The 13,972-nt window shown below is 40.5% G+C and overlaps 2 protein-coding genes across 2 annotated transcripts in view; one reads left to right on the forward strand and one right to left on the reverse strand.

The window, feature by feature from the left end:
* Positions 1 to 13,972, reverse strand: part of RTF2 (replication termination factor 2) — a 33,589-nt gene that overhangs the window by 11,448 nt on the left and 8,169 nt on the right. The gene's annotated exons all lie outside the window — the stretch shown is intronic.
* Positions 4,788 to 10,637, forward strand: LOC134615123 (beta-1,3-galactosyl-O-glycosyl-glycoprotein beta-1,6-N-acetylglucosaminyltransferase 7-like). The gene is made up of 4 exons (XM_063459548.1): positions 4,788 to 5,039; positions 6,771 to 7,982; positions 8,860 to 8,955; positions 10,230 to 10,637. The coding sequence occupies exons 2-4, from the start codon at positions 7,010 to 7,012 to the stop codon at positions 10,451 to 10,453; spliced, it is 1,293 nt and encodes a 430-aa protein (XP_063315618.1). The 5' UTR covers positions 4,788 to 5,039; positions 6,771 to 7,009; the 3' UTR covers positions 10,454 to 10,637.

Genomic DNA, 13,972 nt, shown 5'->3' on the forward strand with positions numbered 1-13,972 from the left:
GATATATATATGCTAACTAACTATAGAGTAGATGTAAACATAGAAATGAAAAATGTTAACTGTAAACTACAGGGTGGCCATGTTAGTCTACATGGCCATCTGAGGGGAGTCTTCTATGGCGCTGCTACCACACTGTCCCTGGGTCGCCAGGCCTCCTTCCGTCTTCCCCATGCCGATCTCCGCTCGGGCCCCACGTGGCACCGTGGGCACTCAGGAGTACAGACTGTCGGCTGGACCCCACCACAAAGTCCACTGGTCGTCCGCTCCCTGCACCTCCCCAGCTCCACGTGAGTCCCTTGAAGCGTGCGTCTCACCCGGTGCTGGCCACACATTTGGAGCCGGTGCCCATCCCCCACGACCACCGGTCCGTCGGGAGGACAGCGCGGTCCCACCCCACAGGGCTCACTGCTTCGGGGACAGATCTCTCCGGGGACCCCATAAACCCAGAGGCTCGGGCGCCCACTTCTCCGGCAGTCAGTAACAGCACGGAGGATCCGTCCGGTGCTCGGCTTTACCAGGGCCAGTATGAGCCACCCATGTCAGACCCCTTTGGTGCTTCTCTGTCTGGAGTGAGTCTTCGGGCGCGCTCCTTTCCGGTAGCCTTTGCCCGTTCAGGTGGTCGGCTTGGACCCCTCGCAGTTTCCTCTGCCCCGGAGTGTGCCGCTTCCATGTGGCCGGGGGGTGAGGGGGAGCGGAGCCGGGCCGTCATCCGCAACGGTGTGGCCCCCATGTAGGCATTATAGCTGGTATACCATTATCTCTGGGCTGCTGGTCAGTTATCTGTGCATCTTCAGGGACTGCCATCGTCCAGGCTTATGATGGGGAGTAGGCCGCTCCGTTATTTTCGGTGTTCCCGGCCCAAGACTGGCCTCAGTTTGGTATCCCCATGAAGCTTGGGTGTTTCTCGTTAATTATATGTCGATTATTTCTTCTTTGGGGTGGTCTGAGTGTGGATTTATTGGTTTTCTCGGGCTCAGGCCAGGAGTCATGGTGTTCTGCTGCCTTTCCGCTCGGCGGCCCGGCCCTGCCCCCCGTTGCATATATTTTTATGTCTGTATTTAGTAGAGAAATCGGTCTTAAATTAACACATTCATTGGGCACTTTACCTGGTTTGGGTAAAGTAATAATATGGGCCAAAAGCATTTCTTCCGGTAAAGACCCAGCTACCTTAAAATAATTAAATAAATTTGCAAGATGTGGTGTAAGTTGAGCTTCAAAAATTACATAGAAATTATTTGAAACCCCATCTGGGCCCGGAGCTTTTTTTTTTAGGAAGTGTATATATCGCCATTCTTACTTCATCTTCAGAAAACTGTTCAGAAAGAACATTACATTGTTGAGTAGTTAATCTAGGCAAATTAACCTCGTTAAGAAAAGTAGATATTTCATATTTTGAAGGCTGGTACGTATTTATATCCAGCCTTAAATTATATAATTTTTGGTAAAAGGAGCCCAACTCCTCCACTACATCTTGCGGATTGTACAATTTTATGCCGTTTGAATCTATCAAGAATGGAATTTTAGTCTGTAAATATTGGGACTTTAATTTGCTTGCTAATAATTTACCAGCCTTATTGCCCTGCGAGTAATGTGTCTGTTTTAGTTTCCTTAATTGTCTCTCTATTATATTTACGGACATCTCTCGTATTTCTTGTTTAATTTTAGCTGTTTAGATTTTCTTTTAGTGGGGTTCAATTTATTTGCTTTATCTAATTCACTAAGTTTGTTTAAGAGACTTTCTTTATCTGCCAATATCTTTATTTTCTGTATTGAGCCTGCTTGAATAAATAACCCTCTCAGGACTGCCTTAAGTGTCATCTATTTTATTACAAGGCTTGAAGTATCAAAGAGATGATCATTATAAAAAGACCTAATTGCCGTGCTTATTTGGGAGACTAGGTTTGTTTGATTTAAGAGAGATTCATTAAGGCGCCATGTGCTTCTACCCCTTACTGCGAATTGTGTTCTAAAAGTGGTGACCACCGGTGCATGATCAGACCAAACCCTAGTCCCTATTTTTATCTCAGAGACATTCATTAATGTTAATTTATCCACTAGACACATGTCTATCCGAGAGTAAGTGCTATGTGCATTTGAAAAAAAAGGTGTAATCTTTATCGTTTAAGTATAAACTGCGCCATGTATCATATAGATCACACGAATTAATGAGTTTAGAAAATGTTGTACTCAGGAGGGTGGTCTGGCGTAACAGATGTTTACCGTTACTCCTCTTTATATCCATGTTTGGATCCAATATGCAGTTAAAATCACTGCATATTATAGTATGACCTTTGATTATGATTTTAGAAAATGCTCTACTCAAAAAAGAAATGTGTGACTTATTAGGGGCATATATCGAGGCAACTGTTAATTGTAATCCATTTAAGTTTCCTACCACAACTAGTAGCCTCCCTAGCTTGTCCCTATATATTAAATCCTGTTTAAATATCCAATCCTGATGGAACATTATTAGAGACCCCTTTTGATTTGTGAGGTGAGAAAGCATGGTAAATCTGTGGGTATTTAATGGGTTTAAAGGTAGGAGGGTTCCTTATACAAAAGTGTGTTTCTTGAAAGCATATTATTGATGCTTTAGAGTTATTTATCTCCTGTAGTGCTGCTCGTCTCTTAAACGGTCTATTTAACCCGTTAACATTCATAGACATACAATTGAAATATTGAGCCATATTAAGAAAAAAAATCATTGTTAGCTTTAACTTGTAATAGCCAGGCATGTCTCTGTGAATGTAGGTTCTTTTATGTTTAATTTGACAAGGAGATTTATCTTTCTTTTTTTCTTTTCCTTCTCCCCTTCCCCTCTCTTTCCCCTCCCATTTCCCTTTGCTCTCATGCAGACAGGTGCTAAATGCATTCTACAACAGCTTCTCAGCCTCTGAAAAGTAGGGGGGGAAACAAATGTTCATAAAGCACCCTGATCTCAAGGAAGTATTTTCCATTGATTTCATATGTCTGGAAAGATTGAACAATTATTTCTAAAATGACTTCTGTTAGTAAACAACCCAACCTGTAACTGTGCAAGTCAAATCAGGATGGCTGCGTGGCCCGTGCCACTAATTTTACCACCCTAGAAAGAACCAGTTGCTGTCACACATCTCGGTTTTCCCATCTTTTTTGGCTTCATAGTTTCTCCCTCTGACAATCTCTCTTCCCTCTTTCAATCTGACTCACGCACGCTTTCCTACCATGTCTCTGCCCTCTGTCATTTTAAAGGGACACTGTAGGCACCCAAACCACCTCAGCTCATTGAAGTGGTCTGGGTGCAATGTCACATGTCCCTTAACCCTACAGTGGTAATTATTGCAGTTATTACCTTGCAGGGTTAACTCCTCCACTGGTGGCTATCTACCAGACAGCCACTTGTGGGACTTCCTGGTGCTTACGCGACTTCTGGTCGCCTAAATGATGCTGGACATTCTCACATTATGAAATCCCCTGTCTATTGGATAGATTGAGACAGAGAACGCAGAGTGAAAGGCTATTTGGATTTATTGACTAAATATGAAATTGTAGAAAACAGAAAAACAAATCCCAAAATCTAGGCAAAAACAGCTGACTGGGAACTGCTGGCCTCGTTTCGGTTTAGTGAGTTTTCCCCTTTACACCGGCTGCAGCAGAGAGACTTGGTTGTGTGTTTGGCTGCAACGAAAGACTCCTCACACAACTATGATAATCTGTAGTTATGGTAGCGTGTTCCTTCAACATTACCTGCAGCAGACGCTGACTGGTGTATAGTTGGGTGACATTAACAAAGCAGCCAGCATTTACTTAGTGCTATAATAGACTGCACACAGGACTGTCAAAGAACTAGCAGATATTCGACACAAGGTGTGACTGGTTAAGGCGCTATAAGACATTTTATGGACTGACACTGGAAATGGCATACAGTGCAACGCAATGTGTGATCAATAAAGATTCTGATACAGTACAATGTGTGATCAATAAAGATTCTGATACAGTGCAGTGTGTGATCAATAAAGATTCTGATAATCTAAGAACATAATGGAAGATAAACCAGAAATTGTCCATTCAGTGATGAAACAAGGAAATGAAGGTTCCAGCTCTCGGTTAAGATCCAGCGAAAAACATGTCACTCATGGGGATATAAAGACAAATCCTTGGAGACCCAAAGTATTGGAAAGGGATATAAATGTCATGAACCCCACCACTCTCAGACAGACATGTGACTTTGTTCTGTGTGTGAAAGAGTTAAAAAGAGAAATAAAAACACACGCAAACTAACCCCCCCTTCCTCCCCAAACCCAACAACTCTGTTTGCACTAGACTGTCTAGTAGCCAAATTAATCCTTCCAGGGCTGTATTTCAGCACATCACCTCTAATGGGTCACCGGTACCTGCATCTACTACGCTTATCCATTGCTTAACAGTATTTTTTCCAATACAACAGATTATGTCTGCTGGGCATGTGCTGAGATATTATATATATATATATATATATATATATATATATATATATATATATTCCTCATTCTATTCGAGACCTCTACCAGAGTCCTGGGAGTGTCAGGGTTCGGCGCAGTATCTTAGCGATTCCTTGAACTGCACTCTTCTGGAGATATATATAATACTGTATTCTTCTCCAGAGCCACAGAACTCCTATAACTGTAAAACATGCAGTGCAGGTAAAGCCATCAGAACAAACATAGTTCAATACGCCGGCAGTGAAAGGGTTGGGAGACTGCTCCTGTAGTGTTAGAATTGCTCAGAAAGTATGTATGTTTGATAACCAATCTCTTCCTTCCACAGTTTGTAACATAATCTCGCTGCAAAGGGTGGCAGGTAACCAGCAGCTTCAAAGTCACACAAATCTACCTCTACGCAAAAGCTCTGTCTCGGAGTGCAACAGATTACATCAGATGGGACCATCGGCTGGAAGGATCTTGAAACATCTTTCAGCAGAGCTTCCATGCAAATTGCCCAGGCGGTGTGTTTTTAATGATATCCTGAAGGACACGCAGCACAGCTCTGCTCCCGTGAGGGTGTGAATGGAAAGGCTGCAGGTAGGAGAAAGCAAACCTTCGCTGCTAGCACAACACTCTGTTAATATGTAACTGCAGCGAGCTGCTCGGGGTCTTTACAGAAGAAAGCCAAGTGTCACGGTCTGGCTGACTGACTGAGCTGGGGAACAAATTGGACGGCGATGACAATATAACTGCGTGAGGCTGAAAAGATTTTTTTTTTTTTTAAAGGTACGTTTTGTGTGGGGGGGGATATTGAATTGCTTATATTTAATATCTATTGATTTATAAGATGTAAAACATTAAGGTGCATATGTTGGGGATCTGGGCTGCGTTACAACAATAATAGTGTGTGTATTTTTTATTTAATATAAATTTATTTTTATTTAATTTTTTAATGCTATAATAAAAAGCATGTTTTGTCCAGACACGTGTACATTACGAAAATTACTTCTGACCCATATGCTGTAAAGCCAAGCTCTCTATGAAGCCAATTACTACATCGTGCTTCTGTACATATAGGTCTGCATGTGAATGTAATGGTTATATAAGAATTTAGCCTGTTTGTCTCAGAACAAAAAAAAAAAACCAACAACCTGTATTCAAAAAACAAATATCACAATTACAATAGAGAATCTGTTGGCTTTTAGCTCCTTGCTCCCCAGAGATGTGTAGAAAGAAGGGGGGGGGGGGGGGGGGGGTAATAGACTGTACAATTACAACGATTTATATAGCACAGACATATTCTGCAGCGTGGCGAAATAGGTAAAATAAGACAAAAACAGGGAATTCTAACAAAACACATTTGCTATATGGGAACAGCAGGTAAAGAAGGCCCTGCCCAAAGGAGCTTACAATCATCTCACAGAGGAGAGAATCCTGCTCACTTTACTGTGGGTTTAAACCCTCTCAGGACTTGCAGGCCAAATATATTCCTTATTTAAAAAAAAAAAAAAAAAAAAGTTTGGCACTTAATCTGTGATCAAGCGGCAGTCGAGAGGCTCTGCGACTTATCAGATATGCAAGTTTATTCTTAACTATATCTATTAATTTATTTATCCAAAGAGAAACGCAACTAAATGAGGGGTACGGAGCAACTTTATGTCAGGTCAGAGTTAGTAAGAAATGGTCACTCGGTTTCCCTCTGATACAATTAATTAAAGATTTGTTCTATTCAACCACAGTGACAGCAGATGTTTGGGGTTAGCCTCCACTGAAGTAAAACAGTAATCAATGTCGGCAAATTTCAGGAAAAACAAAAAATTTCCACAAAATGTCTTGGGAAAAGGTGGGGTAGCCCTAGTTTAATTGTTCAAATTAAAATATATATATATATATATATATTATTTTTTATTTTTTTAAACACAACACACAAACATGGAGCAATATGTCACACAGCCAGTATCTTTTGATCTATGACCTAAATCCATCCACAAAGTAATCAATACTCCAGTGTGGTCTATATGTTTTTCAAATTCTCATTAATTGAGAGCTTTCTGCTTGCCTGTCTAATCCTGCGGCTCCCTTTTTTTCTTTACTGATAAACCAAGCAGGCATTACGGAATAGACAGGAGGCTAGGTACATGGGCTGGTTAACCTCTTTGCTATTAACAAGTCTATGTGGGCTTGGTTTTGCTTTGCAATGCAAATTCAAACTCAATAAATCCCCGCTTACCTTTTCGCCTCACCTATCTGGGAAACAAATTTCTATGAGGAAGTCTTGGAATGGATTTAAAGACTAGTCTTGTGTTTTAACAGTTTTTGCATTTTTAGGTGTGCAGTTAACCAGGACCAGTTGCTCCAACTCTACAGAGATACAACCAGGTTGAATTCACACCCAACAGATTATGGCAATTTCAATAGCCGCTGTAAATGGTTGGGCTATCTGGAATATTTTTTTCATGCGCAAATAAAATTCTTTGAACGTCAGAGCAAAACTTGTTTGGCTCTTTTGTCAAGCCTCTGAGGGAGATGTAGAGGGATGCAGAAGATCCACAAGTGGAGTGAAGAAAATGAGCCAACTTGGTGCCACCAAATCTGGATTTATTTTATGTATTGGGGTCTGCATTTTGCTGTTTACGCTTAGCAATATTAAGGATCTGGATGAGGAAAAACAATTTGCTCCTGAAATAAAAGAATGTGGGTTTTATCCAGGGGAACTTTGTAGCGCTATTCTTGAAGGCAAGACAGCCGCTTTGACAGTAGGGAACATTTGTCAATCATTACTCCGTTCATCGCACGATCAAGGCCCAACATGTTTGCAAACTACCACCAACTGCACTACAATAATCCAGGACTTGAACTTCATAACAGAGCCACTTTCAAAAGAGGAAGTGGATTATCCCTTGGCATACATAATAACGATACATAAGAAGCTGGATATGTTTGTGAAACTTCTCAGAGCCATATATGCTCCTCAGAATGTTTACTGCATACACATCGACAAGAAGTCCTCAAAGAGCTACAGTCGAACAGTCCGGAAGTTGACTGGTTGCTTCAGTAATATCATAATTTCTTCAAAGCAAGAGACCGTGGTGTATGCAGGATTTTCACGCCTGAAAGCAGATATTAATTGCATGGAGGATCTGATTGAATCAGATAATCAGTGGAGACACGTTATTAACCTATGTGGCCAAGATTTCCCCATCAGAACCAATCGAGAAATTGTAAAGTACTTAAAAACCCAATGGAATGGTCGTAACTTGACTCCTGGAGTGATACAGCCACCACACATGAAGTACAGGACAAGCATAAGTTACCAAGAGTTCCAACATATAGGGATGGCTTATGTTTCCCAAACTTCAAAGGCAAAATCAAGCCCACCACACAATATAACCCTGTTCTTTGGAACAGCTTATTATGCATTAACGCGGGACTTTGTAAGGTTTGTGCTGTCTGATCAACACGCAAAGGATCTCCTCGAGTGGTCAAGAGACACGTACAGTCCCGACGAGCATTACTGGGTGACACTTAACCGGATGAAAGGTGAGAGCACATAGGTATTGAAGAACATTCCTATTTCTTTTTTAGGTGTCCTGAAGAAGTTTAAGAACACCTCTAGGTTTGAACATTGGTGTCACATTAATTTTACATCACCCAACAGACAAATGCATAGTTTTAAAAGATCAGTACATAGTGCAGGAAAGTAGTTAGATAAAGGGGCATTTTAAGTAACGTAACCACTAGAACTTAATGTAGTGGTTATGTTGCCATGAGTCTCTGGGTGCTGTAAACCAGGCTTTTCTCAAACCATCTAGAAGCATTGTGACAAAAACTGAGGCTCTGCCCAACATTTAGGGAAAGCCCCATCTTAGGCACAGTCATGGTCGGTATCACCCACCCAGGTCGATAGTGGCATGCTGACAGTGCTTTCACCCCGACAGCGCGTACACAAAAAATAAATCTTTTTTTGCAAAAAAATAAAAATTGCAGATTTTGTTTTCCTTGAATTCCCATGTTATTAGCTTCTTGCAGTGATAGATACCCACAAAAAAATAAAAAAAATAAAATAAGTGTAGAGGACACCTACCTACCAAAACTAGCTTCCCTGTTTTTCCCAGTGGGAGTTGTATTCGGCAGCAATCCCAGTCATCAGATAGTTTGAAGGATACTGCTACCTAATCTGGTACCACTTGCACTACTTACTGACAGTGGGGAGCGGGAAGCACTGCTTATGCCAGCGTGATGTATAGTTATCCCAGCTCCGGTCATCACCACAGTGTTTATTTTGGTGAGGGAAAGAGGAGCTATTCCTAAAGTGATAGTTCCTCTTTAAGTACAAGGTCAAGTTATTTACGAACATAATAGAATGTCTGAAAACTAAAGCCGGCAGCAGGAACATTGACTAACTTTTATTTCATAGATGTCCCAGGTTCCACTCCTAATGCGCAATGGGAGGGGAATATCAGAGCGGTGAAATGGAAAGATCAAGAAGGCGTGTCTCATCCCGGATGCTTTGGTAAACAAAATAAATAAATAATAATTCATCACTGGGGGCGGATAAGATATCTAACACCATATTTTAAAAGTCGCACACTTAAAAAAGTGTATATTATTCAAAACTTACATTTGAGGACGTCCTTTGAATTATTGATATTTTCTTTTTTTTTACCATTGAGATATTACATTAGATTTAGCCATTTTCAGGATTTATGTGTACACTAAAGGAATATTGTCAAAACATGTTTTTATTTAATATGAAAGAGGTCATCCATTATATGCGGTTATTTTGGAATGCATACCTATTTGCAGGGCATCTTTTAGCTTTCATTAGTTTTATGTGGAGAAACCACGTTAAAGGACCACTCTAGTGCCAGGAAAACACTCTTTTTCCTGGCACTAGAGTGCCCTGAGGGTGCCCCCACCCTCGGGGTCCCCCTCCCGCCCCTGGAAAGGGGAAAAGGGGTAAAACTTACCTTTTTCCAGCGCTGGGCGGGGAGCTCTCCTCCTCCTCTCCGCCTCCTCTCCGCCCCGTCGTCGGCTGAATGCGCACGTGCGGCAAGAGCTGCGCGCGCATTCAGCCGGTCGCATAGGAAAGCATTTACAATGCTTTCCTATGGACGCTTGCGTGCTCTCACTGTGATTTTCACAGTGAGAATCACGCAAGCGCCTCTAGCGGCTGTCAATGAGACAGCCACTAGAGGATTTGGGGGAAGGCTTAACCCATTAATAAACATAGCAGTTTCTCTGAAACTGCTATGTTTATAAAAAAAATGGGTTAACCCTAGCTGGACCTGGCACCAAGACCACTTCATTAAGCTGAAGTGGTCTGGGTGCCTAGAGTGGTCCTTTAAGGACACTTTTAGGTTTCTGAGATTTCTACGTTTATACTACAAAAATGATAGAACAATGCTATACCATACCATAAAAATCCAAATATATATCATATACATATATCCAAGAAAAGGGTAAGGAGAGAAGGTGACATGGCAGACACCAATAAACCAAGGTCTTCCTTGATTACAAGTGGGAGGAATTTTAGGACATTCATACAGTTTTGTGGATACATGGAATAAGCCCCCAGTACTGGTGGTGAATACCACAGCACGTGATATTTCCACAGAACATCCATATAGCTAGTGACAATTAACACAGTGGATAAAGGCTGTGTTTTACTTTCATTTGATGGGTCAACTGGCTCTTTAAAATCGACCAATCAAACCCGTATTTTTTTGCTGTTTCAACCCATGTTGGTTTCAATTTGAAGTAAATTCTATGACATTCCTTCGGCAGGACAATATGTTCGAGATATCTGTGTATACGGACTTGGAGATCTACCGTGGATCATTGAGTCACCGCATTTGTTTGCCAATAAGTTTGACCCTGGATTGCACCCGCTGGTGACAGATTGTTTGGAGAGACATTACAGGCTCAGAGTTCTAGAACAAGCAGAGGTGGAAATAGATCCAAACTGGTATTTGGAAGACAACTACACCAGGAAGCCTGCCAACACCTGACCTAAATCATGTACTACGACAAAGGACGTCCAGTTACAACTTTACAGGGAGTACAAACTTTGTGACGTACATCATGACAAACGTATACACAATATAACACAGTGTTTGACTAGGCAAACACACATTCTGATGGTTGTCAGGCTTGAATCTGGCACACGTAATTAAGTGATCCAGCCATGATCTCACCACTACCAAAACGGTGAAACTGTTGATTGACAAAGAAGGTGACAAACTGCCAATAATTGACAAAGAAATTGATAAGGAATTTTGGGGCTGGACCTCAAATTATACTATTGTATCACAGGCAGCCAAATCTAGCATCTACTATACCCTTAGATTGTAAGCTCTGTGTCACAGTGGAGGTTTCCCTTTATAGATCCACAATTTTTCTCTTTAGGTTTTCTATTACCCCACTAGACTGCTTCATGTTAGCCCATGTAATTAGATTATAGATTTCACTTTCAATTACAGTACAAAACTACAAGATATTAACTTGGGCTATGTCGCTGTGCGCATGACCTCTTCAATCAACCCATTAATTATTTAGGATGGCATTAACCATTAATAGGTTATAATCTATTAGACACATGTTGTGGCTGTTCAACTGAAATCCAGGTTGAATAAAATGAGGCAATATATAGGTTTGTGAACGACATCTCCCACTACGTAAGGCCGGCAATATGGCGGACATTGTTTGGAAGACATATTGCTTTTCTGACAACTTTTCCAGAGTGCAACTTTGTTTATAACTTAACTAATAAACTGACTTAGAAATTATGAATTAACTTTACACAGATTTGTACAGAAGTGCTATTTTCATATTTAGGACACTACATGAGAAATGTAAAAAAAAAATCTTTTTAAATTGTGAGAGAATGTTATTTACTAGGACAAAAGAACATTTTGCAGGTGATAAAACATTAACTCCATGCATCAAGCTTAAAGGGGCACTCCACTACCCAAATACAAAAAAAAACACACTGTTTAATAGCTATACCACCAATGAAAACATGTATGTAATTGCTGCCTCTTGATTTTAGCTCCACTGAACTAAACAAACCAGGAAATGATTGAACAGGTTGTCTAACTGACAGTCAGGGGGGAGGGGGGTGTAACAAGGTTACTTTATAAATATCCCACTTTCTATTGAATTCTGCACGTTTTTGTAAATAAATAAAAAATAAAAAACACCCTCTCTTAACGCATAAAACACTTCAGCAAGCTAGAAGTAAAAATTTTAGCAGTAAGGTTATATTACACATCCGGTTTATGGTGGCAAGAATGTCATTGGCCTGGCTGGTAGGTTAATACTTGTGCGCTTGTGACTGCAAGACAGAGACACACACTTTGGAGCCGTACAGGCCTAGCCGCACTGTAAAACGAATTATGTTAATCAGCGCAGTAGTAAGATCACAAGTATATAATATACAGGATTTATCGATGTGAAAATTCTCGGGTTGGAAACCACTGATGAGGGAAGGGTGTAAGACAACACTAGAATTATAGAGATTTTCTCTCTAATGTTGGAAGAAATTGTTCCGTGGGGAAAAACTGCTAATGATATTGGCGAGCATAAATAAAGCATTAACAACTGGGAGCTAAGCAACTGGCACGGGGGACTTGAACACTTACAAGGAGACTAAACTGTTCTAGGTTAGCAAATACAATGGAGCTTTTCACGGCATTGATGAAACAAATATGGAGCAAGTTAGATGATTTTACAAGCTAGGATTTGGATGTTTGTGTCAGCATGCAGACGTCAACCCAGGTTGGGTTTGGCCAATCCATGAAAAATGTAGTAGCAAAATTTTTTTTAAAAAATTCACTTACGGTACTTTCCCTATCCCCTGGAAGAGCCGGTTGGTGGTGAAACTTGCGTGGGGACTTATTTGTTTGTGTGTGTGTGTGTGTGTGTCTTTACCTATATGGGACGATGCTGCAGCATTACATTAATACGGAGATTTAGCCACCACACAGTTTTTACTTTTTATTTTTTTTTTACTACTTTATTTATTGTCCTTTTGTTTTTGTAATCACTTTCGCTATTTTCACCTTTTAGCACTTGGTTTGGTACAGCACTCTGTTACTTGGAAAGGTTTGGGACCCGCAACTACTGATATAGTTGAGGGAGGGCTAGTTTTTTTACGGGGTGCCCTTGAAGGCACGATATTAGCCTTTTCTTCTATTCTGTTTTTCTTATATATTTCCCTCCCCCCCTGTTTTGAAATGTTTTCATTCATTCGATTCACTGCATATGTTGATTCGAATCTCATTTCTGGTTAGAATTTATTTTCTTTAAGACTACCATATCCATTAGTACGCTGGGACTTATTTGTACATATTTATATGCTTCACTTCTTTAAAATACTTTTAATATGTTTGAATTAATAAAAGTTAAGTTTTACAAATGGGTAACTCTTTTTCAAGAAGGGTTTTGCTATCACGTTTTCCCTTTTTTCAGTTTCTTGGTATTTGAATGTTCCTACTAGGGGTTACCCCCCAAATTCTTATTGAGTGACCGGACACACATTCTCATGTTCTACATAAACATATACTTTCCCTATCAAATCCTTGGTTGCCATCCTCCCCGGCACAGTGCAGGCGAATGCGTAGAACAGCGACTAACAGAGTGGGAGACACCGACCTCTGATACACAGCGGCCTATCGTTTACCAATTGTATTTACGGGTTATAGTATTAGATCAACATGCATAAAAAATGTTGGACTTTTTGCAGCCATTTTGAGAATATGGTTTACAAACAAAATAAATGAATAAATAAATAAAAACATGGGGAAACCCTTTATAAATACCCATCAGCTGGGAACCATTATGCTGCCCTAAAAATAAAAGGTTTCATTAAGCACATGAGAATCGTTTATACTCCCTCCCAATATTTCTGCAATAATCAGAGAGCATGTATCAATCTAGTGGTGCCAGTAGGGTCCCATTTACCCAATACAGATGGATAAAGTGACGAAAACTGAGGGGGCGAGCTCTGTGTGCCAGGAAATCCTCAGGGATTGTAAAAGCAGTTTGAAAGGGTTTTTACAAACCGAACCAGTTCAAGGAACTGCACCAACACAGTCCTTGCATCATAACCAAAAAACAGTATAAGAAGTTGCAGTGGTTATGGTGCTTGAACTTCCCCTTTAAACACTTTGTGAGGCAGTGAGATGGTAACAGTAGAACAGGCGGCTTGTTTTGCTCTTCTCAAGCAGAGAGACATAACAGGAAACAACAGAAATATTCAGTTAAAATGTCAAGTATCATTAGCCGATTCAACAAAGAACATTATCGCTTGATTTGAAACCATGTGCAACACTAAGTATTAAACTGTCTCAGAGTGTAGAAACATTTCATGGAACACACTCATTCTAAGCGGCTTCTGCACAAAGCATGGAAAGCAGTCACCGATGCAGAATAAAGAAAAATAAATAGAAATATATTAAGTTAACTAGTCACTCGAATGCATATAGACACATAAATAACTAGTCAATGTCTGTCCATCTTATTTCCCC

The sequence above is a fragment of the Pelobates fuscus genome, chromosome 6 (assembly GCF_036172605.1).
Source record: "Pelobates fuscus isolate aPelFus1 chromosome 6, aPelFus1.pri, whole genome shotgun sequence".
Taxonomy (NCBI): Eukaryota; Metazoa; Chordata; class Amphibia; order Anura; family Pelobatidae; genus Pelobates; species Pelobates fuscus.

Bases quoted from the DNA above. Each gene is read 5' to 3' on its own strand.
- LOC134615123 (XM_063459548.1), top strand. From the start codon at position 7,010: ATGAGCCAACTTGGTGCCACCAAATCTGGATTTATTTTATGTATTGGG. The intron at 7,983-8,859 runs GTGAGAGCACAT...TTTATTTCATAG, and splicing joins GACACTTAACCGGATGAAAG to ATGTCCCAGGTTCCACTCCT. The intron at 8,956-10,229 runs GTAAACAAAATA...TTCCTTCGGCAG, and splicing joins GTCTCATCCCGGATGCTTTG to GACAATATGTTCGAGATATC.